This window comes from Aspergillus campestris (genome assembly GCF_002847485.1).
Source record: "Aspergillus campestris IBT 28561 chromosome Unknown P168scaffold_1, whole genome shotgun sequence".
NCBI lineage: Eukaryota > Fungi > Ascomycota > Eurotiomycetes > Eurotiales > Aspergillaceae > Aspergillus > Aspergillus campestris.
Genome location: NW_020194336.1, coordinates 2,095,432 through 2,116,642, shown reverse-complemented (window position 1 = coordinate 2,116,642; position 21,211 = coordinate 2,095,432). Strand labels below are relative to the sequence as shown.

General features: G+C 52.5%; 8 protein-coding genes across 8 annotated transcripts; 5 read left to right on the top strand and 3 right to left on the bottom strand.

Annotated features, from left to right (window-relative positions):
* Positions 1–19: 19 nt before the first annotated feature.
* Positions 20–2,900, bottom strand: P168DRAFT_314533 (acetyl-CoA synthetase-like protein; the record flags this gene model as incomplete). Its single annotated transcript, XM_024839787.1, has 2 exons — positions 20–1,372; positions 1,434–2,900. The coding sequence occupies 2 exons, from the start codon at positions 2,898–2,900 to the stop codon at positions 20–22; spliced, it is 2,820 nt and encodes a 939-aa protein (XP_024697033.1).
* Positions 2,901–7,728: 4,828 nt separating this feature from the next.
* Positions 7,729–8,328, top strand: P168DRAFT_278027 (uncharacterized protein; the record flags this gene model as incomplete). The annotated part of the gene is made up of 1 exon (XM_024835648.1): positions 7,729–8,328. The coding sequence occupies one exon, from the start codon at positions 7,729–7,731 to the stop codon at positions 8,326–8,328; it is 600 nt and encodes a 199-aa protein (XP_024697032.1).
* Positions 8,329–8,408: 80 nt separating this feature from the next.
* Positions 8,409–9,046, top strand: P168DRAFT_16616 (uncharacterized protein). The gene has a single exon (XM_024832869.1). It carries the CDS (start codon positions 8,489–8,491, stop codon positions 8,873–8,875), a length of 387 nt encoding a protein of 128 aa, XP_024697031.1. The 5' UTR covers positions 8,409–8,488; the 3' UTR covers positions 8,876–9,046.
* Positions 9,047–10,853: 1,807 nt separating this feature from the next.
* Positions 10,854–11,204, bottom strand: P168DRAFT_278026 (uncharacterized protein; the record flags this gene model as incomplete). Its single annotated transcript, XM_024835647.1, has 1 exon — positions 10,854–11,204. One exon carries the CDS (start codon positions 11,202–11,204, stop codon positions 10,854–10,856), a length of 351 nt encoding a protein of 116 aa, XP_024697030.1.
* Positions 11,205–12,043: 839 nt separating this feature from the next.
* Positions 12,044–12,969, top strand: efm7 (putative nicotinamide N-methyltransferase Nnt1; the record flags this gene model as incomplete). The annotated part of the gene is made up of 3 exons (XM_024839786.1): positions 12,044–12,187; positions 12,265–12,840; positions 12,904–12,969. 3 exons carry the CDS (start codon positions 12,044–12,046, stop codon positions 12,967–12,969), a joined length of 786 nt encoding a protein of 261 aa, XP_024697029.1.
* Positions 12,970–13,287: 318 nt separating this feature from the next.
* P168DRAFT_286552 (putative RNA polymerase II Elongator complex associated protein Kti12) lies at positions 13,288–14,927 on the top strand. The gene is made up of 3 exons (XM_024836368.1): positions 13,288–13,325; positions 13,382–13,729; positions 13,786–14,927. Exons 1-3 carry the CDS (start codon positions 13,320–13,322, stop codon positions 14,488–14,490), a joined length of 1,059 nt encoding a protein of 352 aa, XP_024697028.1. The 5' UTR covers positions 13,288–13,319; the 3' UTR covers positions 14,491–14,927.
* Positions 14,607–14,939, top strand: P168DRAFT_16596 (uncharacterized protein). The gene has a single exon (XM_024832868.1). It carries the CDS (start codon positions 14,722–14,724, stop codon positions 14,887–14,889), a length of 168 nt encoding a protein of 55 aa, XP_024697027.1. The 5' UTR covers positions 14,607–14,721; the 3' UTR covers positions 14,890–14,939.
* A 1,064-nt stretch (positions 14,940–16,003) lies between these two features.
* Positions 16,004–17,874, bottom strand: P168DRAFT_294478 (putative C2H2 finger domain protein; the record flags this gene model as incomplete). The annotated part of the gene is made up of 3 exons (XM_024837959.1): positions 16,004–16,640; positions 16,700–16,969; positions 17,030–17,874. The coding sequence occupies 3 exons, from the start codon at positions 17,872–17,874 to the stop codon at positions 16,004–16,006; spliced, it is 1,752 nt and encodes a 583-aa protein (XP_024697026.1).
* Between the last annotated feature and the right edge of the window lie 3,337 nt (positions 17,875–21,211).

Genomic DNA, 21,211 nt, shown 5'->3' with positions numbered 1-21,211 from the left:
GCCCGGGCTTGGACGTGCCCTATCTCGGGGAGGGGGCCGATCGGCTGACGGTATCGAACGCGCGCCGCTTGGAGGGGTCTAGCGGGAGGAGGTCGCTGTCCTGGCGCAGGGGAGGCCAGATGGCTGCTGGGTCTTTGGAGATCTCGCGTAGGCGGCGCACGTGGAAGTTGACGTCTTCCGTTGCGGCTGAGCTGCTGCGGTAAGCTCTATAGCTGCGGGCGAAAGAGCGGTAGTGGTGGAAGGGTCGCAGGGGGGCGTTGCTGTTGTTGCTGAGATTACTGACGAGGTCCCTTAGGTCTTGGAGGGCACGGTGGATCTTGTGGTAGTCGAACATGATGTGGTGGACGTGGAGGACGATTCCAGTTGCGCCCGGAGGATCGCGAAGGGGGACGAGAGTGGCTTTCAAAAGAGGTCCAGTCCGAGAGAGCCAGTCCCAGGAGGCGTCGTTCAGGCGATAAGTCTTGAGCGCAGCGACGTTGTCGACGGCGGAGCCGTCGGTCACTTGCATTTCCAACCAGCCGGAGCTCGGGCTCATCACTACGTACAGGTCCAAGTCGTCGTCGTAAGTGACAGTCGTTGCACGAAAGAGGGGGTGTCGCTCCAGCCACTGATAGAGAGCTTGTTTCAGCTCCGCCTCGCTGATGGACGAGTCCACCACCAGGGCGATGCGTGGGTTCCAATGGTATGGTCTGACTGGGATCCGGGCAAAATGACTGAAGTAGTCTGTCATGGGGATGAGTTCCTCGACGTCGTTCCATCCAAAGCCGAGCGGTGCCAATCTAGAGGTCGTTACCTCTTCGGCCCGGAGTTGGTCGAGGGGCTCGGCCTCATGGTCGGGACATTTACTGCCGACAATGACCTCGGTCGGCTCTGGCTTCTTCCGCTGTAGCATTTCGGCCTGCTGGCGGACGGTGTCGGATATCGTGAGCGTGCTATTGGCATATCGGGGAAGTTTCCGGCTGGCCATGTTGAAGAACTGGATGATCATCATACTGTCCGCAAAAGTCTTAATGCTAGCATCAGGGTCGATCGCCTCCCGCGCCAGACCTGTCACAGCAGACCAGCATTCAAGGAGCTCGGTGAGAACGTCGTGGGACGACTGCTCGATCCTGCGGTGCTGCTCCAAGTAGTCCGTGACCCATTGGCGGAGACTGGGCTTCTGTATCTTCCCGGAGGTCGTCGTCGGAAATTCCTCTCTCCCGAGATCCTTGTGCAAATCTAATATCACTGTGGGCGAGAATGATCGACCAAGCTCTGCGAGTACAGCAGCCTGAAGGTCGCTGGTAGCTACCTGTTTCTGGCTGTCTCTTGTAATGACCGCCACCGGTACCTCGCCGGCAACAGTGTCAGCAACGCCAACCACATAGGCACTCTAAAGCGCAATTAGTCCCAGAGTCAAAGACGCAGACAGCGAAATTAAGTGATGTACATACGTGAACTCCAGTCATCCTCCCAAGACAATTCTCGATCTTCACAGGAGAGATATTCTCGCCCCCGCGGATGATCAGGTCCTTGTACCTTCCAAGGAGAAAAAGGCGACCCTCCTCATCCAGATACCCCCGGTCCCCGGAGGCCCACCAGTTGACCCCTTCTTCCTGATAGCACATGGCTAGTTCCTCCGGGCTTCCATCCAGGTACCCCGAAAACACCGGGAGGCCTCCCTGGTGCACCTCACCAATCTGTCCCCTCGATATCGGCAAGCGGCTGCCCGGCTGGCAGAACCGCAGCCGGGCGCCTGATTTCACTGTCCCAAGGCAGACCTCCTCGTCGACAACATCGAGACTGTTGGCGTCCATCACATTCATCGCTGTCCCAACGCCTTCTGTTGTCCCATATCCAACTGTGATCTTCTTTGCTCGTAGGGTGCGGCTGAGTTCCAGGATGTCCGGCGTAAGAGGGGCGCCGCCTAGAAGAATGGAGAAGGGAGAGGAGGTGGCCATTTTATCAGTCGAGGACGCGTAGGTTGTCAGCGCCTGTACCATCGACGGGACGCACGGGACATGCATTTTGGGGCTGGTCGCGAAGGCTCGGAAGCAGCTGGCCGGGTCGAATGACGCGCTCGGCAGCACGACCGTCGCACCGCTCAGCCAAAAGCCAAGACTGAGGAAGATGTTGAAGATATGGAAGGACGGTAGGTGCTGGCAGAGGCTGTGGTCTGGATCCAACCCAAATTGGTCGATCACCATCAAGGCGGGCGATCCAATTGTGATCGCACTGTGCGGACACCCCTTGGGTCGTGATGTGGTTCCGCTCGTGAAGAGGATAAGAACAATATCGTTCAGCCCAACTGTATCAGCCGGGAGCGCTCCATCCGTCGTGTCGCTGAGGGCCTTCAACATCGTCGTCCATCCCTGACCAGTATTCACGTCATCGATCGCCGAAGCAACGCACTTGAAAGAGGGTCGATGTTCCATGTCTTCCACGATCCCATCAACCCGCTCCGCCATCGTAGAGTTGGATACAAAGACAGCCGCCGGCTGCACCTTGTTCAGAACGTGTAGCGCATCCTTTTTGTGATCCAGGACGCGAGGGTCGAGCGGCACAAACTGACATCCGAGCCGCACCGTCGCCCAAAAGAGAAGCGCCCATTCGGCCTCGTTGAAGAACACCGCGACGATGCGACTTCCGTGGCGCATCCCTTTGGCAGCCAAGTGTGCCGCCAGCCGGATACTCCCCTTCCGCAGCTGCGAATATGTCCATCGGGTCTGCTTCGGAGGAGATCCAGTCCCCCCTAACTCGAGATTGTCCGTCTGGTGCAGGGAAAGAATCGCATCGTGATGCGGGAATCGGTCGGCGACATCGTCGAGTAGCGAGATAAGGTCTTTCTCCGGAATTTGCTGCGTCTCGTCGATAGTCTCCGCCAAGGCCTTGTTATCGATTGGTGGATTGTCACAAGCCATCGCAAGTATGTGAGTGATTCAGGCTGCGTGCAGGAGAGTGGAGGGCAACGGTGGGCAGAAAGGGAATGGATGAAGTGTTTAAAATGGAATCCAACCCTGCGAGCCGAGCTACACCAGGGCCCTTGGTATGAATCCTCCCTGTATTCGGCAAGCACGCGCATGCTCCGACGAAGGAACTGAGTAAACACTTGCCTCACGACCGCCCCCGAGACATCCATCCCCCTTGCAGGAGACGAGCCACGTTGACAGGGGCCATCGAACGTTCTCCTAGACGCTTTATCCCTTTCAAACACGCGTTTCCGTGCCGTCGGAGATCACTCTATCTCCACGGGTTACGAGCTGGACAGATAATAAGGCTGTTTATCTGTGACGCTGGGCCGGTGCCAGCTCACGGCACCCTTGCGCGATGATATTGGAAAGCATGGCTGGAGACTTTAATCTGGTGGTTATCACGGAGTACATGCAGGCACGATGCGCCTCCAGCCGCACCCAATTCCACGAACTGCAAGGAAGTCAAATTGCCACCCGTTCTGAGAATAGATGGGCATTATGCGTTCTGATTTTTTTTTCTTCAAACCAGTCCTGATGTATGAACTGTCCATGGGGACTTTTGAAACCGATTCGGTTGTTTACCATTAGGCCCTTGTATTTATTCCGGCAGAGATGTCCGCAGCCCAGCCCCTTCGTTTCAGGCGCACTGCGTGACATATATAGAAGCGCTGGAGTAAGAGAAGATGCAACCTCTTGGGGCTCGAAGGCGGTGCTTAGATCTCGTAAGATGAGGAATGTTGTTATCTTGGCGCAAATTGCATCGATCCCTGGCATCAAGTGGTGGTTTTTCCTGGGCATCCCTTGCGTCCCACAAACTCTATCCAAGGAAGTCCATACCCGAGGCAATTAGGCGGTGCTTGAAACTTACGATGAAGCTTATTTTGTATCAGGATAGGCGGTGCATACTCCATGGGACGTACCATGTCTCATCGATTCGGAAGTATTATTGTTGCAGGATATAGACTCTCGGGGATCTTACGCACCTTCCACATCCAACCGGTGACAGCTTGATTACGCAGCATGCGTCATCATTCAAGACGAGGAATTCATCTTTGGCTACAACCGCCGAAGCGGCAAGGGTCAGTCTGATGCAGGACTGAGCGACCTTCTCACGCCTCTTCGCTTTGTCGTCAAGACCCCTGCCGATATACTATCATTGGACGCAGCACTTCGGCTGTGCAGGAGGTATCACACTTCAGGGATGGAGAGTAATGGTTGCGGCCTTGGGAGGAAACTTGAGGTCGCTGGTGTAGAGAGTAGGTCGCACAGGCCATCTCGCCCTTTGCCAAGGTTCTGGGTGGCCTGGCGATTCGGCGTCTCGTAGTCAGCAAATAAGTGACAGGGAAGATGGTGTTGGTGACACCGGTCTAAATGCCAGTGCAGAACTGGTTCGAACGGAGAGTAATGCCCGTAGCATGAACTCGATCATCCCCACGGTCTTCGCTACACACAGGACGCCTGGCGTCCCAACTTGTTGTAAGTAAGAGACACTTTTGTTCAGGTGGTGTGTAATTTAATCTACTTTTTCTTGGACTTTTTGGGGTTTGTGGAACATAGATCTGTAGTTGGCGACTTTGTCTCCGGCGCCCGACTTACGAACCTCACAAGCTCGCAGTTCTTACTCCCGTCAAGCTGGTTGCGCAGCGGGGTCGCCACGTGAGATCAAAGAGGGTGTGGTGGACCATTGTCAACCAACATATCGAGGTAAACATTGCAAATCAAGCGGTTTTTCCAAGGCCAGTCAGACATTTTCGGCTGTCCCGGCGGTGGACAGAACGAGATGCCGATGGGTATTTAGCGAACGAAGAGACACCTTGCACAGGTGCACAGGCTGCTGCCGTATTGTAGCACAATCCCGCCAATGGCGGGAATATGGTTGGCTGAGATTGTCCACTTGTGTAAGACCCTTGGCATGCTAGGGCCCCTCCATTTCTGGCTGGGTCTGTTTCCATAGATGGGGCGTGGGCCTTCAGGTCCAGGCCGCCTTGGGACAGCGGCACTGCAGCAGCGGTGTCGGGGTTCCCATGTCCATTAATACCTTGCGGCGTCCCCGAAGCATTCCAACGTTCCCCACCGTTCGGAATGATAGACCGGGAAGGCTGGACGATGGATCGGCAGCGATGGACTCTCAGGCTCGTTTTGGGGACCCAGCTTCCATACCCATGCTATGCAGGCACCTGTATCGGTGGGGAGCATTGTCCATGCCGAGTGGACCCATCCATGGCGCTGTGCCCAATCGAGGCAAGGATGTCTCACCATTGCCAGCATCTGTGACGAATCTTGTCATGGGGTTGCAGCTGTCATATCCGTCGTCTCCGATCACCGATGAAAGTGGGGACCAGCGCCATGACCAGACGACGTTGGCGACCGGGATGGCGAGGGACATGGATCTAGAACGGGGCGGACCTGGCGAGCACGGGTGACATTGGCAATACCGCGAGGATAAGAAGGGTGTCCATCCGAACCAAGTTTTGCGAAATGAATCAATGTCTATATTCTCCTGACTCTCCGTCTAGCGGGTTTGAGATTGAGTGTCGGGGTGCGACCACACCGAGAGTCCAGAAGGAAGAGAAGAAAAAAGAAGCGCACGAAACATGGTGGCCCGATTAATACTCATGCATATGCATCCGGCATAACTCCGGAAACCCATCTGAGAGCCTCAGGCATGCCTTGCAGGGGAACGAACAACTCTGGTCGGATGATCAACCTCTCTTCCCCTGAGGTTGATGGTACGGCCATTCATTCTCCTACCAAATAGGAGGGATCCGTGGAACGGCAAGTACCTACGGAGTTCGAGTCGGATGTTATCAGATCGACGCCCGGGTCCATCACGATGGCTTGATTTCCCGTGTTGGTTGGCCGGAAACACCAGGGAAAGGTCCTCTCCAATCTCCATTGTCCATGACCGGTCTCGTTGATCCACCGATGGTCCCTCTTTCGGGGATTGATTTGAGCCAATGTTGAGCTCTCTCCCTGTGGCTGTGGACAGATCTGCGTAGTATGATTGGCATGGAGAGCGGATGGGGAGGGGATTGTTTCACCTTGCAGGCCAAGAGTTTTTCCAATGTGGCTCGTTCAGCAGGCAAGCAACTAACTATAGTTCGGTCTAAACCACCCTCGGTTAGTCTTCAGCTGCGGGATGTTTGTGTTAGATTACGTGACGAGTAAGTCAGTCACTATAGGAGACCGTAACGTTACCACCTCATTTTCCTCTTTTTCTCTCCCTGGTCAGGGGTAAAGAATACGGGACTATTTCCCTAGATCGACAGGAATAACATCATCATCACCACATCACAATAAGGGATGATGTCAAGTCAGGGAAGTATGGGGTATTCCAGAATGTTACCTCCTGTGTACATCGTCCCAGGGAGGCAGTGAGACACAGTAGATTCTCCATCCCCTGGGTCTCTAGAGCTTCCTCCCTCTTTCTCGGTCCTGGCGGTCTCCCTCGGATCCGTGGGTCAATGATGAACGGAGAGGGGAGGATCCGACGGTTCGTATGAGCAATACCGATGGATTACGGGAGCTCCAGCCCGTCAATGCATGTATGTTTCAGATTGACTCTTATTTATAGATGTGTTCCCGTCCGTTGGCGAAAACGGAGGGGGAACTAGGATGATACTAGTCGACGCCGCCACCATCAGCAGCTCAGACAAGGCTGGCCAACTCCAATCGGTTTTGTTCCTAAAAGGGACGGTTGGTATGTAGGTGAGGTAGGAGAAGAAGAAGGATAGGAGATCATACGGAAGATACAGATCCTGTGGTAAGAAAGGGTTGTTGTTTTTTATTATGATTATTTTTCTTTCGTTTCGGAAGTTCGAGGGAAGTGGACAAGGTCGGAGTAGAGAGGAGAAGAATGGGTTTCTTTATCCACCACAACCAAACAATGAATCCGTGGGTAATGGAAGGGGGGAGAGATGGACCTGAAAACCAACATCGTTAGGACAAAAGAATAATACATCCAACAGAATTTTGATAATTTGAATATATCTAATTAAATGAATCGATATTAATAATAATCAATACGATAACATCAAAGAAACCAAAGAAAAATAAAAAAAGACAGAAAAAGGAAGAGAGAAAGGATGGTGAAATCTCCACTCCACATCAGACATCGAGGAGTACAAGAAAGTACATCAGAATGTGTGGTAATGCAGTATTACTCGAGGTACTTCGAAGTACCCGTCCACCTAACTCCGTACACTGCCTACTAGGTATCTCAGTAGTAAGTATCTAGTCAGATTGACAATGATCCATAATTCCATACCAGTAACGGCGACCTTGAATCAGTGATGACCGAGTTGACCTTCTCTTTGCAGTTAGAAGTGCTCGGCTTGGTTGGTATCGATGTACCTTTTCTATACCGATCCACCTTCTCAGTTTGTTCCCCCTTTAGCCTTTTTGGTGGATTTTCCATTTAATGCTCTTTCTTCTTTTTATTATTTTTGTTTCTTTCTCTGTTTTATTTTTTTTTTGTTATTTTTCCCTTTTCTTTTAGTGTAGTTTGCTCCCTCCATTGCTATAATTAATTACTCCCCCCCAATCCCCGTCTCTACTCCGGAAATCAAACGAACGGTCTACTTCGAGGGAGTTTTGGTCGATCTTCCTTTTCTCCAGTGACTTCACCCTGATCATCTTGTACATTCTTGTATTCTACTACTCCCTACATCCTTCCTACTCCCTCAGCCTTGGTACACGACTTGTACATATATCTGATAGATCTACCGACAAGACCACCACTACCACTACCACCACACTACTCCATTCACATCCAAAGATGTTTACCTCCTCCTCATCCATCGAGTCGACCTCCTCGTCTTCTGGTAGTCCCATCTCTCAACATGCTCCCACTCAAGTTTGGCCGACAATCCCCCGCCGCCGTCCCGTCGAACAGCACAAGTATCAACAGCGCTACTACTCCACCCCGATGAGGAACGACTCCCCCGACTCAACCCCGTTACACATGTACGGACTCGAACAGCGCGAACCCTCCATCATGGAGCGCCCCGCCAACAACAAGCTCCTGCGCCGCTTCTCGCACGCCCTCGACGATATCAAGGAGGATCTGACCCTGCAGATCGACTCGCGCGCGACGGCAGACCGCAGTCGCACCAAACGGCGCCAGTCGAGCGTCATGTTCGACGGGACCGGCTCCGAGCGCGCCTCCAGCGCCGGCTCCTTCACCGAGGACACCCCCCAGCCGCCGTTCGGCCGACCCAAATCCATCCTCTCGCTCGAAGCCTGGACCCCGCCCGCCCGCCGCTTCAGTCGCCGCCTATCCATGTTCCGGTTTACCTCGCAGCGTCGGAAGTTCGAGCCTGGCCAGGGCGCCAGTATCTCGCAGCCGAACCTGATCGGCGCGTCGACGCAGATCTAGCCTCCAACAACCACAAAAAACACTTGAGGGTACTCCCATCCCATCTCTCGGGAGAGATAGGAGAGATACTTTGGTGCCTTGCATGTCCTCCTCCGATGCAGCAGCGTCTTGCAGATGAAGCAGGGGGAGAGAGAGGATCGACAGGACTCGAACACATCACATGCGGGAACACCAACAACTCACATATGCTCCATTCACGGGAGCATTGTCTGGCGCCACCCTTCAACATGCATCTTTGCTTTGTGTGAAACTTTTTTATAATTCTCGCTCGGAGTTCGGGAGGGCATTTTGGTCTTTCATTTCATTCGTCTCGTTCTGTTTTCTGATTCCAACCGCTGTTGGTATCACGCCCATATATCAAAAAAGTCCTTCATTTCGACCATTCATTCATTTGGTTTTTGGGGCGTTCGTCGACACCATCTACTCGCTCTATTATTCGATTCGCTCATTAGACATACAGGTTTGCATTAGCTTGGCGTTGGCTTTTTTCTTTTGCTTTGTTTTTCTTTTTTTCTTCTTGTTTTATTCTATCTGCCGGTTCCACTGATTCGACTCGACTGTTTAATATCGCCGGCAGCGTACATACAAGCATACATCCATATGTCCGGCATTATCGTTCTCCTAGCTCCAACCAGAATGATCTACTCATTCAATTGATCCTATTATTACTACTATTATTTTATCATTGTACCTTTTATATGCTTATGTCTACCTTGTGGTTCTGTTTATGATTGGTTTGTTTGTTTATCTGCATCTGCATGGGTATAGAGAGATGAACACGGGGTATCCCCACACTTCAATGTGTAATGTATTGGTGCTGCCTCCAACCTTGACTTGAACACATCATACTACATTATACTTGATAGTATTTGTAGTCAGTAACAAATCCTAACCCATAACCATCAACAAAAACAACGACAACAAAAAGAACCCCCCAGAGGTAAGAAAGAAAAAAAAAATCCCCACCCAGCCCAACACAACAATAGCGTGCGCAGCACATCCCAGCTGAACCCACACCTTCCAGCTCTGGTCATGTAGTAGTGTAGCGTTAGTTAGTACCTCGTGTAGCCCGTCTTCCATAAGAGTGCAGCAGCAGCACACCACCACAACGCCCAAAGCGCCATCAACCGCCCCAAAGCGGGCTAGCACGGCGCCATCGAGAACCCTGCGATGTGGAGGTTATTTTCACGGTCGCTGAGGGATGGGTGACTAGGCTTGAAGGGGTTAGTTTTGGGATTCAGCTTGGATTCTCCGACTCGGATTATCCTATTGATTGGCCCGGTTGGTCTGGTGGGTTGTCGGGGTGTAGGGTCATTCATTCCACCTTGGTATGTACCGAGGATACCTGGGTAGTATCCATTTTCCAGCTCTGTACATTTTACTGGGTGGGTAGATACTAACTGACTGACTGACTAATCAAAGACAAGGCTACTAGGCCGAGGTTTAAGTTTAATAGTTGGGTATCTCAATTGATCGTTGACTATCCTAATGCCTGGGTACTTCCTAGTCCCTACTACCAACCTAATACCGAGTCAGTCAGGTGGTTAATTAGCGGTGCGTGAGTCGGTCGGTGAGTGTAGTGTGTGTAGTGGAGTGTAGGGAAGGTAGTTAATCATTAGGTTGAAGATTGGGATGGACGGAGGGACCGATCACGTTGTGGGTTGGGTTTTTATGATTCGTTTGGGGGTACGTTTTTAGCTAGGTGGGTGGTTAGGTGGCTGGTTACCTGAGGTGGCGCAGCTGTTGATTTTGCCTTGTGGGCTATGTCGAGTCAGTAGGTGCTACTAGGTGGTTCTGTATACATGGTACCTTGGTGAGGTTATCGGTAACTAGATGGTGGAGTTGGTGGGTGGGAATGTTGGATTCTATTCGTTTACTTTTGGTCTTTTTTCTTCCTTGTCTTCTTTTTTAATTGTTTTTCTTCGAGTTTTTTAAAATTTTTCCGTTGTAGATAAGACAATCGCAGACTAGTTCCAGATTATAAGACAAGTAGCAGGGTGGTAGTGTAGTGTAGTGTAGTGTAGTGTAGTATAGTAGTATGCAGTATGTAGTATCGTCCATCCATCAACCATGGTATCTATCCATATCCAAAAATTACCATCCAAGCAGGAAAAAAAAAAAATGAAAGAAAAATGAACGAAAAAAAGAGGAAAAATCAAAAGAAAAAAGAAAGGTAATACGCCTCACCATCTCCACACGCTGGAAAGAAGGAAGAAAAAAAAAAAGAAAGAAAGAAAGACAGAAGATAGAGAAGCACAATAAACAAGAAACATAAACCAAAGAAGCCAAACAGTCTCAGGGCCGTGTAACAGCCTGACAAACTGTCCAACCTCACTCTGCACTCCTCTCCTCTTCCCTTCTCACCTCACCTCCATCATGCTGTATATATCCACCGCCCCATTCTGCTCCCACAACGCAGTGCAGCAGAGAGATGATCTCCTGACACCTAGTATAACTCGACCCGTCTAGAGACCACTGTCTAGAGACCGCCCGTCTAATTACCCGTCTAGACACCGTCTAAACCACTATAGCGTCACACTCTCCAAATCCCGCGTCATGACAGACACCTGCGCCCTCTTAGCCGCCTCCGCGACGAGACTAAAATCACGCAGGAACGGCGCCGTGGCGGTCGGTCCGCCAGGCCCGGACGCCTCCACGGCCGTCGCAGGGACATGGTTTCCAGACTGTTGGACGGCTGGATCCGCCAGCTGTTGCTGCTGCTGCGCATCGAGAGCCTGCGAGGGACCGGCCATAGTGGTCGAGGCGGCTCGAACGGCGGCTTGCGGGTTTTTCAAGGCAAAGGGTGCAGCTTCCGCTGCGGCGGCGGCTGCTGCGAGGGCGGGGCTCTGGGCGGCTGGTAGCGACCGGTCGGCCATCCTTACTCCCCGCTCGGCTTCTTCCTATCTATATTCGGTGGTGCTGGGGTGTCTTGGAGAGGAGGCGAGGAAAGTGGCCCAGTTGTTCCCGGTGACGATGGCTGTCTCCGTCAAATGGCCACTGCAGCAGATATGGTGTGATACTCCCGGTGGATGGGGGTTGATATCTGCTGGACTGCCGTCCGGAAAAGGGGCCTGTCGGAAGGGAAGGAGAGAAAGCGGGGGAGGAAGAGGAGAGGAGGAGAGTTGAAGTTGCAGTTGGGCTGCACGTGAGGGGGGGGGGCGATATGCTAGAATCGCCGCGGTATGACGTTCGGCAATGAACCCCAGCGGATAATGGATGACGCTGAGACGGTCACCACGGCAGACTCTGGATGGTCAGGATGGATGGAGTAAAATGGCAGGGAGACTGATGTCCCATGTCAGACAGAGTTGAATTGTTGAAGGGGGAATTAAACAGGACTCAGGAGGCCGACGAGAGGATCGCACGATCGGCAAGAAGAAGATCTCCGTTTATCTCCATGACATCCATTCATTCCCCCCAATCGATTCTCTGAAATTTTCCAGAAGGGCTGACTATGAGGACCGAGACTTACCCGAGGTGTATGGACGGTGTATCTCCACGTCTCTCTCTGCTGTCTTCTGCCTCTAATGTACTGGTAATATAATATAAGATACGGTCATGTAAGTGACCACCGGGGCAGCCTCGGCAAACGGGCATCCTCCTTATCTCCCGCCAAGACCCCGGTCATGTGACACCATGTGACCGAGATCGACCCCCGCGGGGCTTTCGATAATCTCAACTCTGCGCAATCCGATCCCACTCGTCCAATTGCGCAATGGCCGATCCGCTTGACACGGGGGACCTTTTCCAGGAGCCCGATGGGTTCTACGAGCCCGAGAAGGAACCCTCCTATGCCGAGCACCGCATGCTCTCGGGGCAGACGGTGCGCGTGCGTCTCGTCGGGAGCCATCCTCTCTATGTACGTCCCACAACAAACAGAAACTGACCACACCGATGTAATCAACACAGTGAACTGACACAATTTCAATGCAATAGGGCAACCTCCTCTGGAACGCAGGCCGCACCAGCGCCCACTACATCGAGCAGCACGCGGCGGCACTAACAGCCGGCAAAGATGTGCTGGAGATCGGCGCCGCAGCAGGCGTGCCCAGCATCGTCAGTGCCGCGACAGGCGCCCGCACGACCATCATGACCGACTATCCTGACCCCGACCTCGTCGAGAACATGCGCCAGAACGCGCTGCTGGGCAAGCCGCTGATCTCCGCGGGGTCGACCCTGCACGTCGACGGCTACAAGTGGGGGAACTCCATCGAACCGCTGCTGGCGCTTGTGCCTCCGACGGCGGAGGGGTCTCGCGCGGAGGCTTTCGACGTCCTGATTATGGCGGATGTGGTGTACAGCCATCGCGAGCATCCGAATCTCATCAAGACTATGCAGATGGCGCTGAAGCGGAAGGCGCATGCTGTCGCGCTGGTTATCTTCACGCCGTATGAGCCGTGGCTGTTGCCGCGCACGGAGATGTTCTTTCCGTTGGCGGAGAAGAGCGGGTTCGTGGTGACCAAGATCTTTGAGAAGTTGATGGATGATGTGTTGTTCTCGGATGATCCGGGGGTATGTTCTTGTCTTCTATGTGTATGCCGCTCTGGCAGGTGGAGCGCTCGCTAACGAATATAGGATGAGAAACTCCGGCGGACGGTGTTCGGATACGAGATCCGGTGGGCGGAGGATCAGCTACAGTGAGCATTGAGTGGTAGACCTGCATTACGGCGTTAGGGTTGTTGGGCAGATATAACGATATACACGGTACAAGATGGTTCTGTAAAAAGTTAGTAGTATGTGACGGTACGTAGCCTCCTGATACAATTTCAATACACATAACAAGCTTCTACAAACATATAATAGTAATATATACGTTTACGAAAGTAAATTAAAAAAAGACATTGATGATAAACCTGTCGTGAATCCTCAATCCGCTATCAAGTCACATGCGCCACCGCAGCCCCGCGAAAAATTCTCCGCTCCGCTCCCCAAACAACCTCATCGCGAACCCCTCTTCAATCCCACCCCATTATACCCTCCCAACCCTCACAATGCCGGTGCGTCCTTCTTTCCCCTCCCCCCAAATACACAGCGCCAGCTAACAAAAAGACAGTTAATAATCCTAACCGGCTACCCCTGCTCAGGGCTCACCCACCGCGCGCACCAACTCTCCACCGCCCTCCAAGAAGCCCAACAAACGCTCTTCGACACCGGCGTGCTTCCTCCCACAAAGACACCCTACAAGATCCACGTCGTATCCACACACAACAACTCAGACCATCCCCGCACTGTCTATGACAATGCGCGCTCGGAGAAGCAGACGCGCGGCGTGGCCTACACACGGGCCAGGCGCTTGCTGGGACGCGACAGCATCGTTATCCTCGACGGGATGAACTACATCAAGGGGTATCGGTATCAGCTTTGGTGTGAGGCTAAGGCGTTGGGGACGACCTGCTGTGTGGTATGTGCTTTTCTTTCTTCGGGTGTGTGCGAGGGGTATAGCTGACGAATGGGTAGGTTCATGTTGGAACTCCTATCGACCAGTGCGTCGCGAATAACGAGGCTCGACTGCGGCGGAAAGAACAACAGGGCAAAGCAGACGGTGAAAACGAGACCGAAACCCAGGCCGAGACGGCTCACGACAGTACCGACGCCTCTCAAAAACAAGAGGATCAAGAGGATCAAAAGCAAACGGAACAGGGCGAGGAAGACCCCTACCCCGCCGCCCTCCTCAACAACCTCATCTTCCGCTACGAAGAACCAAGCACCCACAGCCGCTGGGACAAGCCCCTCTTCACCGTCCCCTGGTCGGACCCCGACCCCCCCTCAGCAGACATTTGGACCGCCCTAACCGGCACCCCGCACCCCTCGCACACCCCCGAAGACTCCAACGACCCGACCACCATCTCCCCCCTAGCAGCCGCCCTATCCAACACCCACCTCTCCTCCGCAGCCAGCATCGCCCCCTCAACAACAACAACCAGAGCAGGCGGCTCCACCAACCGCCTCGGCCGCCCAAAGATCAAACCCCACCAAGCCACCGCCCTCCCCGCAGCAACAGACTCCTCCCTCCTCTACAGCTTCGAAAAGCGCACCTCCTCCATCATAACCGCCATCCGCACATTCACCCTCTCCAACCCCTCCGCCTCCGCCGCCCTCGCCCAATCCTCCCCCTCCCCCTCCTCCCCAAACTACAACACCAATAACCAACCCCCGGAATAACCATCCCCGTCCCAGACACCCCGGAAACCATCTTCATCCCCGCCCACATCGCAACAGCAGGCTCCACCGACGAACTCGCCGGCGCAGGCGGCATCCTGGCCCTCCCGCGCCTGCAACGCCTGCGCAGACAGTGGATCGCGATGAACCGCGCGCACGTCGCCTCCAACTACGGGTCGAACCCGGGCGGGCTGAGCGCGGAGCAGGTTCCTGGGGCTTTTGTGCGGTTTTTGAATGCGGAGTTGGCGGGGGATGATGAGTGATTTGGTAGTATTTTTTTTCATAGTATTTATTTTTGTGTCTGTTTTCTTGTTTCGCTTGTCGTTGGCATTTACCCTTGCGCTATCATGGTTGAAAGATAGAAGAGGGGGGGAAAGGAGGAGGTTGGATAGTATGGTGTAGATTGGGTGGATTTGGAGGATAAGGAAAGCATATAAACGAATATGAATGAGTCAATGAAAAAATTACCATAGCATCATATATCGAATGTAGTATAGTGTAGTATAGTGTAGTATAACCAGCTATCAATCCATGACTGGATCAAAATTCCAAACCAGAAGAGAACCCATCAATCAGGTTTGCAGAAAAAATAAACTCCGGCCATGTTCGAACTACACACATTCTCTTATGAGAAACATGAAAAAGTATACTATGCCTTTCTCTAACCTATAGTTGATTATTTACCTTGAATTAAAGTTACTTTGGTGAAGTAAAGATATATGCAAAAGGAATATTTGTGAAAATAAAAACTATATATACCGGATTTGCCAAAAACAGAACATCCAAATCCAAACGAACAAAAGTATCAACAGAGTGAAGTAAAAGAGATAAACAAAAAAGTAGACAAAAGAAATTGAAGACCAGATATATCTGTCTGGTCCTCCACTGCTGTACACAAAACTGCCTGATTCTTGTGAATCAGACAAGAACAACAACTGTACAACAATCCATCTCTGTACATGATGGGAATTGTCCCATCACCTATTTATCCATTCACAAGGGAGCGAGCAAGTAAATGTCTCCCGGAATTGGAAAAATGGTCTGTGCAGAAGCGCAGTGTCTGCACATCAAAAAGAAGCCTCCACAGAAAAGAAAAAAGAGCCGAATCATTCCTTCCCAATTTTTGGTGGCCACATGGTGAGCCGTGTTTTTTACACCAGCGTAAAGAGATAGACAAAGAAATGCCCCGCCGGTGGATACGTCTCCTGTCCTGTCATGCAGGATCAGTGTGGAGTCCACCGGCAACGAGATCGGGGCTCGACCCTAGTAGATAAGTGCCGGTGATAAGATCCATCGGGCTGTCCACGGTATCTCTGGGAATGAGTCCATGGCAAAGCCATCAGGCAGAGCGAAATAGATCCGATGGTCTGCCTGGATATGTGCGCGGGCTGCTTTCCTTCCTTGCTGACCCACGGCGCGAGATGAGATCTATAGGTGGCTGCTCATGCGTGGAGTCAGAGGCAGTCCATTTTTAAAAACATCATTGCAATCCGGAGTGGACTGCTGATGGAAACATTCAAGCGGGAAGACCGTGGGGCATGTGGCTGGCAGCCTGGCTGGCTTCGATGTGACGGTAGTTCAATCCCAAGGTGATCAGCTCCTGGAGGCTGGCATTGACCTTGTCGTGCATGGACGAGTCCTGTGGGCTGATGTTGCTGAGCTCCTCCAGCAGACGGCAGCGGCAGTTGTAGTAGTTGCGCTCCGCGTTCTGCAGTCGCTGTCCGTGGTGGGCAGAGGACTGCTGGACCGCTTTGAGGGGATTGGTCTGGGACTGGGTGGAGCGGGTGCGCTTCATGGTCTGCGCGCCCGTCGAAACCCCGGGGACTCGGCGCTTGCGCCCGTTGTCCTTCTTCTTCGGGGGCTGGCCACTGGTGGGAGAGGCATCCGGGGAGCTCAGGCGGTCCGACGAGGCGTAGTCGTGAACCCGTCTCATGTGGTCAAAGAGATTCCACCTACGCGGGAATCCGAATCCGGGAACGGAGCGGTCGCATCCCTCGAAGAGGCACAGGTGTGGGTTGTCACCGTGGCCATGCAATCCGTGGGCCTCCCGTTCGTGGCGGAACAGGCAGGCATTGGAGGAGAACTGGAGTTGGGCATCCATGCAGGCGGGGATCCTGCAGCGGTAGGGCTTCAAGTGGGAGTCCAGGTATTTGCTGTTGTTCTCGTTAGTCTTGGGATGTTTGGTGGGTTGGATGTGCTGATGGTAACTTACTGGTATGCGCATTTCTGGGTAGTCGGGGGGTGGTTGCACGGGCGGTCTCCATTGGCAAACGGGCAGTAGTACTTTCCATCACTGTGGGTCGGCAAGGCATAGTACGGATGATCACGGGGATTCCTGAGGTCGGTGGCTTCTTTGGCTCGCTGGCGCAGCGGCTCCTTCACGGGAAGGGGCGGGAAGAACTCCGGCTCCTGTTTCGCCGGGGGCTGAGAGGGAGAGGTCTGGATGGTAGGTCTCCGGGCACTCTTCGACGGGCGGATGGTCCTGTGAGTCATCCCCGGTAAGCATGAAGCATATCGGACGGGGAATCGCAAGGGCACTAACCTGTTCGGGTCCTGGTCGGTGAGAGGCGGCGTCAGGGGGAACAGCGGGTCGCCTAGGTTAATGCCCTGGCTTCCAACGGGGGTCGCCGTCACATCCTTCAGCATGGCATCTTCGTGAGACATGAACGTGGGATATCCAGAGTGGGAGCAAGAGGTGGTGACGGCGAGGTCATTCCCGCCCTCGGTCAGCGGGGGCGACACGGGCACGGTCGGGAACATGCCGGGGACAAAGTGCCCCTGGTAATTCCGGGTGTCCGCCACCATCGAGTTCCACATCTCGCTCGCGGCCATGTGGCCATCATCGTGCGAGCTATGGCTAGAGAGATTATCATCCGAGGGGCAGGACTGGTTCCCATTTTGGCCATTGGCATCATTATCAAACGCAGACAAGTCCACCAGCGAGGAATAGTGGTGGTTGAAATCCTGCGTATTGGAGAAGTCCAGGTCATTGTGATCTCCCATGGGGAACTCAGATCCGGTGTGATAGACTACATCACTGGGTCCCACGGTGGAAGGCATCATTTGTTGGGACATGGAGAAAGAAAGCATCTGGACCTCAGGGGATTCGGGTTTGCTTGACGAGACGAGACCGCTGTCAAGGGCATCCACATCATTCAAACCCCACGGCTTGAGGTCGGTGGGGGTTCCACGGCTCTGGTGTGTGCTAGAAGTCAAGGAGAAACTATCCTGGCTCGAAAGTTCATCATCCGGGATCATTCTGGGGGCCATATTGGAGATTCCTTGGGCTAATTGGCTGTGTCTGCAGTGGGAAATGTGATCCATGTTGTGGAGGGTTGACTGGGACAGAGAGACCTCCTCGGGGTCATGCTTGACATTGAGAGACATTGTGTTTTTGAGATCCAGCGTGGCTGGAGAAACAAGAAAGCAAAATAAGCACTAGAGAAAGGCAAGTCAGTACATCTACTTTTCAATCGCACATAGAACGAATCAATCATGTGAGATGAGCCAGAGATCCAGAAGATGTTGTCCTAGATCTGAGTTAGTTGAATGACGAAGCATGAATTTAACTCGGCAGTGTACGAACCACTTGAAGTTGTCCGTCACATGGACGGTGCGATTCCCTAGGTCCGGTTAAAAGGTCATGGTGGGTGTCCAGTTCTTGTGAGCAAAATGGCCAGGATGTTATGAGTGGTCGCGTCTCTACCTCAGGCCGGTATTCCACAGGTTGAGCAGGAAGCTACAGGTCGAAAAGAGTCATCCATGATCACAGGGGAAAGTTCATATATTGAGTCCATCCAGAGCAGTCGCAGACTACAGGCCGATGGGTATGGAAGTGCAACACATTAGTTGACACCAGGAGAATCCTTGGGTATTGGTCGGAGGACAGCATAAAGTCCTAGATGCATATATTGAAATCCACGGCTCAAGACAATCCAGGCAGAATTATTCATCATTCAGGTCCAAGTCGGGATGGGTATCCGGTTATCCAGTTTGGTATGGTAGTAATCCTCTGGGGTTTCAAGTGTGATATCATCATGACCACCCCAGGCTTGGGGTGGGAGAGTCCATAAATAGGCAGAACAGATCCAGGGTGGATTATCCAGTGTTCCAGGGGAAATAGTCCAAGGGGATTCGTCAAGTGTGCAACATAAAGCAACACTCGAAGGTGTCCAGTCTGACAGCGGCAGCTGAAAGACAATGTCTGTCAGGCCCACAGAAAACGAGTTCTCTAGGCCGTCCTGACACAGCAAGCAGTAGTTCCAGGAATAGTAAAATCAAGGGGGGGGGGTCCGTTGGAAATATCCGGCAGGATTTTCTTAGTCGCCAGGGTGGGGTCCATAGTCGATTATTGGCGATTGGGCACAAAACAGGAAGAAAAAGGGGGGAACGACGAAGAAGAAAAAAGAAAAGAAAACCAAAGACAAGCAGACGAAGAAAAGCAGGGAACTACCTGGTGTCTGTCGATTCAAGTGTTGCTCAGACTAAAGCCTGGGAATAAACACAGAACAAAACAGAAAAAGCAAATCCTATCCAGGATATGGACTGAGGCGATCCAGTGGGCAATGGATTGAGGCAATAGTAGTGATGACCAGAACGGATGTTTCTGTTTCAAGATCCACGGGGTTGGATACTTGAGATGGAAGATAAAGAGATGTTGCAATGCAGTGAGACCTGAGAACTAGGAAGAGCAGACGAGGCTAGCAAGAGCAAGCGGAGTGAAAGGGTATAGTAGGGGGAAGATGGAGTGATGGTGGGGAGAGACGAGGGGAGTGTGTATCAAAGTGGGTATATCTTGAAAGAGGAGAGAGATGTGGATGAGATGAGAGGGCTGATTTGGCTGATCTGGCTGATGTGGTAGAGATGTAGAATGAAGTGAGAATGATCGAGAAAAGACAGAGAGAGAGAGAAGGAGGGGAAAAGAGGATCCCTTATAGAGTTGCTGAGAGAGAAAAGAAAAAAGGAGTGCGGCTTCACGGTGAGCCTGAGGGGTCCAAGCGTGTGCCGGGAACTGCAGGCTGCAGACTGCGGCAACCGGACTGCCTCACTAGGGAGTGTCTAGGGGAGGTTCATGAACGGTGATTTGATCCTGCAAGACATGGCTGGAGGTAGTGTGCAGCGCCAGGTGGTGACTCCAACGCCCCAGAACCAATGGATCCGGATTGACGTGGCAGAGATGAGGAGAGATGAGGAGAGAAAAAGGTGGATAGATCACTTTAGATCCCTTCAGTCTAGCGGTGAGGCGGGAAACTCCCGACGGGCCCGTCCCGTCATTGGTCTGACCCGCTGCATCCGTTACATCACCGACATCCTGTCGCTTCATGCTTCTCCTCCTGAGTACATCATAATCTTGACTCTTGGAGATGAGAACCAATGATCCAGATGATCCATGTGGCAGATTCTCCACTTCCCCCTCCCTCCATCAATCATTCCGGACAATACGATGGGTCCCCTGAACTCCGTGACCGAGACAAAGTTTGACCATCCATCATCGTCTGGCTCTCATCTCATCCACGTCAATCCTCCCCTCCGACATGACTACGCTCCGAAATGCCTGTCGGAGCGTCGATTCTATGCAGCCATCACCTGTGGGTTGACTCTCGAGCCTCCCCGCCATCCTGATACTTCATCATGCATTTCATGCGCCTTGTTTCGCCCAAGTCTCAGCGCCAGGGAGAAAGGCTGCGAAAGGAGGGGCAACAGGGCAACAGGGCAAAAGTACGCGGCAGAATCCCAGGGACGGCCGTTTCATGAGGGTTGAGCACGGCATTTATCTACTGGATGTTGTACAAGGCGCTACGAGGGCCATGGCTGTGGCACACCACACCAGACCGATAGGACGAAAAAGTCCCGGTTGGGCAGCATTACATCGTCAGGGGAATCAGGCGGACATTCCGTTTCGGAGGAGCCTAGAGGGGGGGGGGGTTTCTTTTGCCCCTCTTTTATTTGTTTACCGTTCATCCCCTTCCCTTTCTTTGTCGCTGATGGTTCCTGACCGGTTGTTGGTTTTTCTATTTCCAGCACTAGATTTCTGAGTCAGCCGCTTGGACACACAAAATCAAAAACAGTAACAGTAACAGTGATGACAGTGGGTCAAGAAGTATATATCAGACAAAGATGAAAGATGGTATACAGTTTTCATTCAAAGGCACAAAGACCTCAGGTGAACTATGCTTATTGGTATTGGAATCATCATGAAACCTCTTGACCATGACGCCAGATCGGGTGATGTAGGCGGGATAAAAATAAAATAAATATAATAAAAAAGGAATCTCGTGGGCTTACCTGGATCGTAGGAACTCTTCTGAGCTTTTTTTTGAACTCTGTTTGAGTCAAGAGGTGGGGAGACTTTGCCCCTCAGCATCCCAAGATGGCCATCTGCATTTGACAAACCATCCATTGGCTGGAAATCTGATCATCGTGACTTGCCATCAGGATGAGTGGGTGACATTTACGGATGGAAGACGGAGAGAGAAAATGGCCCGGATGAGTGCGCGCTTTTGTTGAAGCGAGCACGTGACCTGCGGAAGTGGGCTGTTTGTCCTGTTTGTGTAGTTTTCCTGGTTTGCCTCCTCTCATTGATACATCTCCCATCGTGCTGTAACCACGCCTGGGTTTGGTTTCGTATCGGGACGGGCCGCCCGTGGGACAATCCTATGGAATCATCTGTTTATGGATACTGTAGAGTATGGTAGGTACATGGTTGGAGGAGCTACAACATGTC

What these genes read in the sequence shown, in the direction of transcription:
- P168DRAFT_16616 (XM_024832869.1), top strand. Translation starts at nt 8,489, where the DNA reads ATGCGGGAACACCAACAACTCACATATGCTCCATTCACGGGAGCATTG.
- P168DRAFT_286552 (XM_024836368.1), top strand. An exon ending in TGGGGACGACCTGCTGTGTG is followed by an intron (nt 13,730 to 13,785) that starts GTATGTGCTTTT and finishes ACGAATGGGTAG; the next exon opens with GTTCATGTTGGAACTCCTAT.
- P168DRAFT_16596 (XM_024832868.1), top strand. Translation starts at nt 14,722, where the DNA reads ATGCGGAGTTGGCGGGGGATGATGAGTGATTTGGTAGTATTTTTTTTC.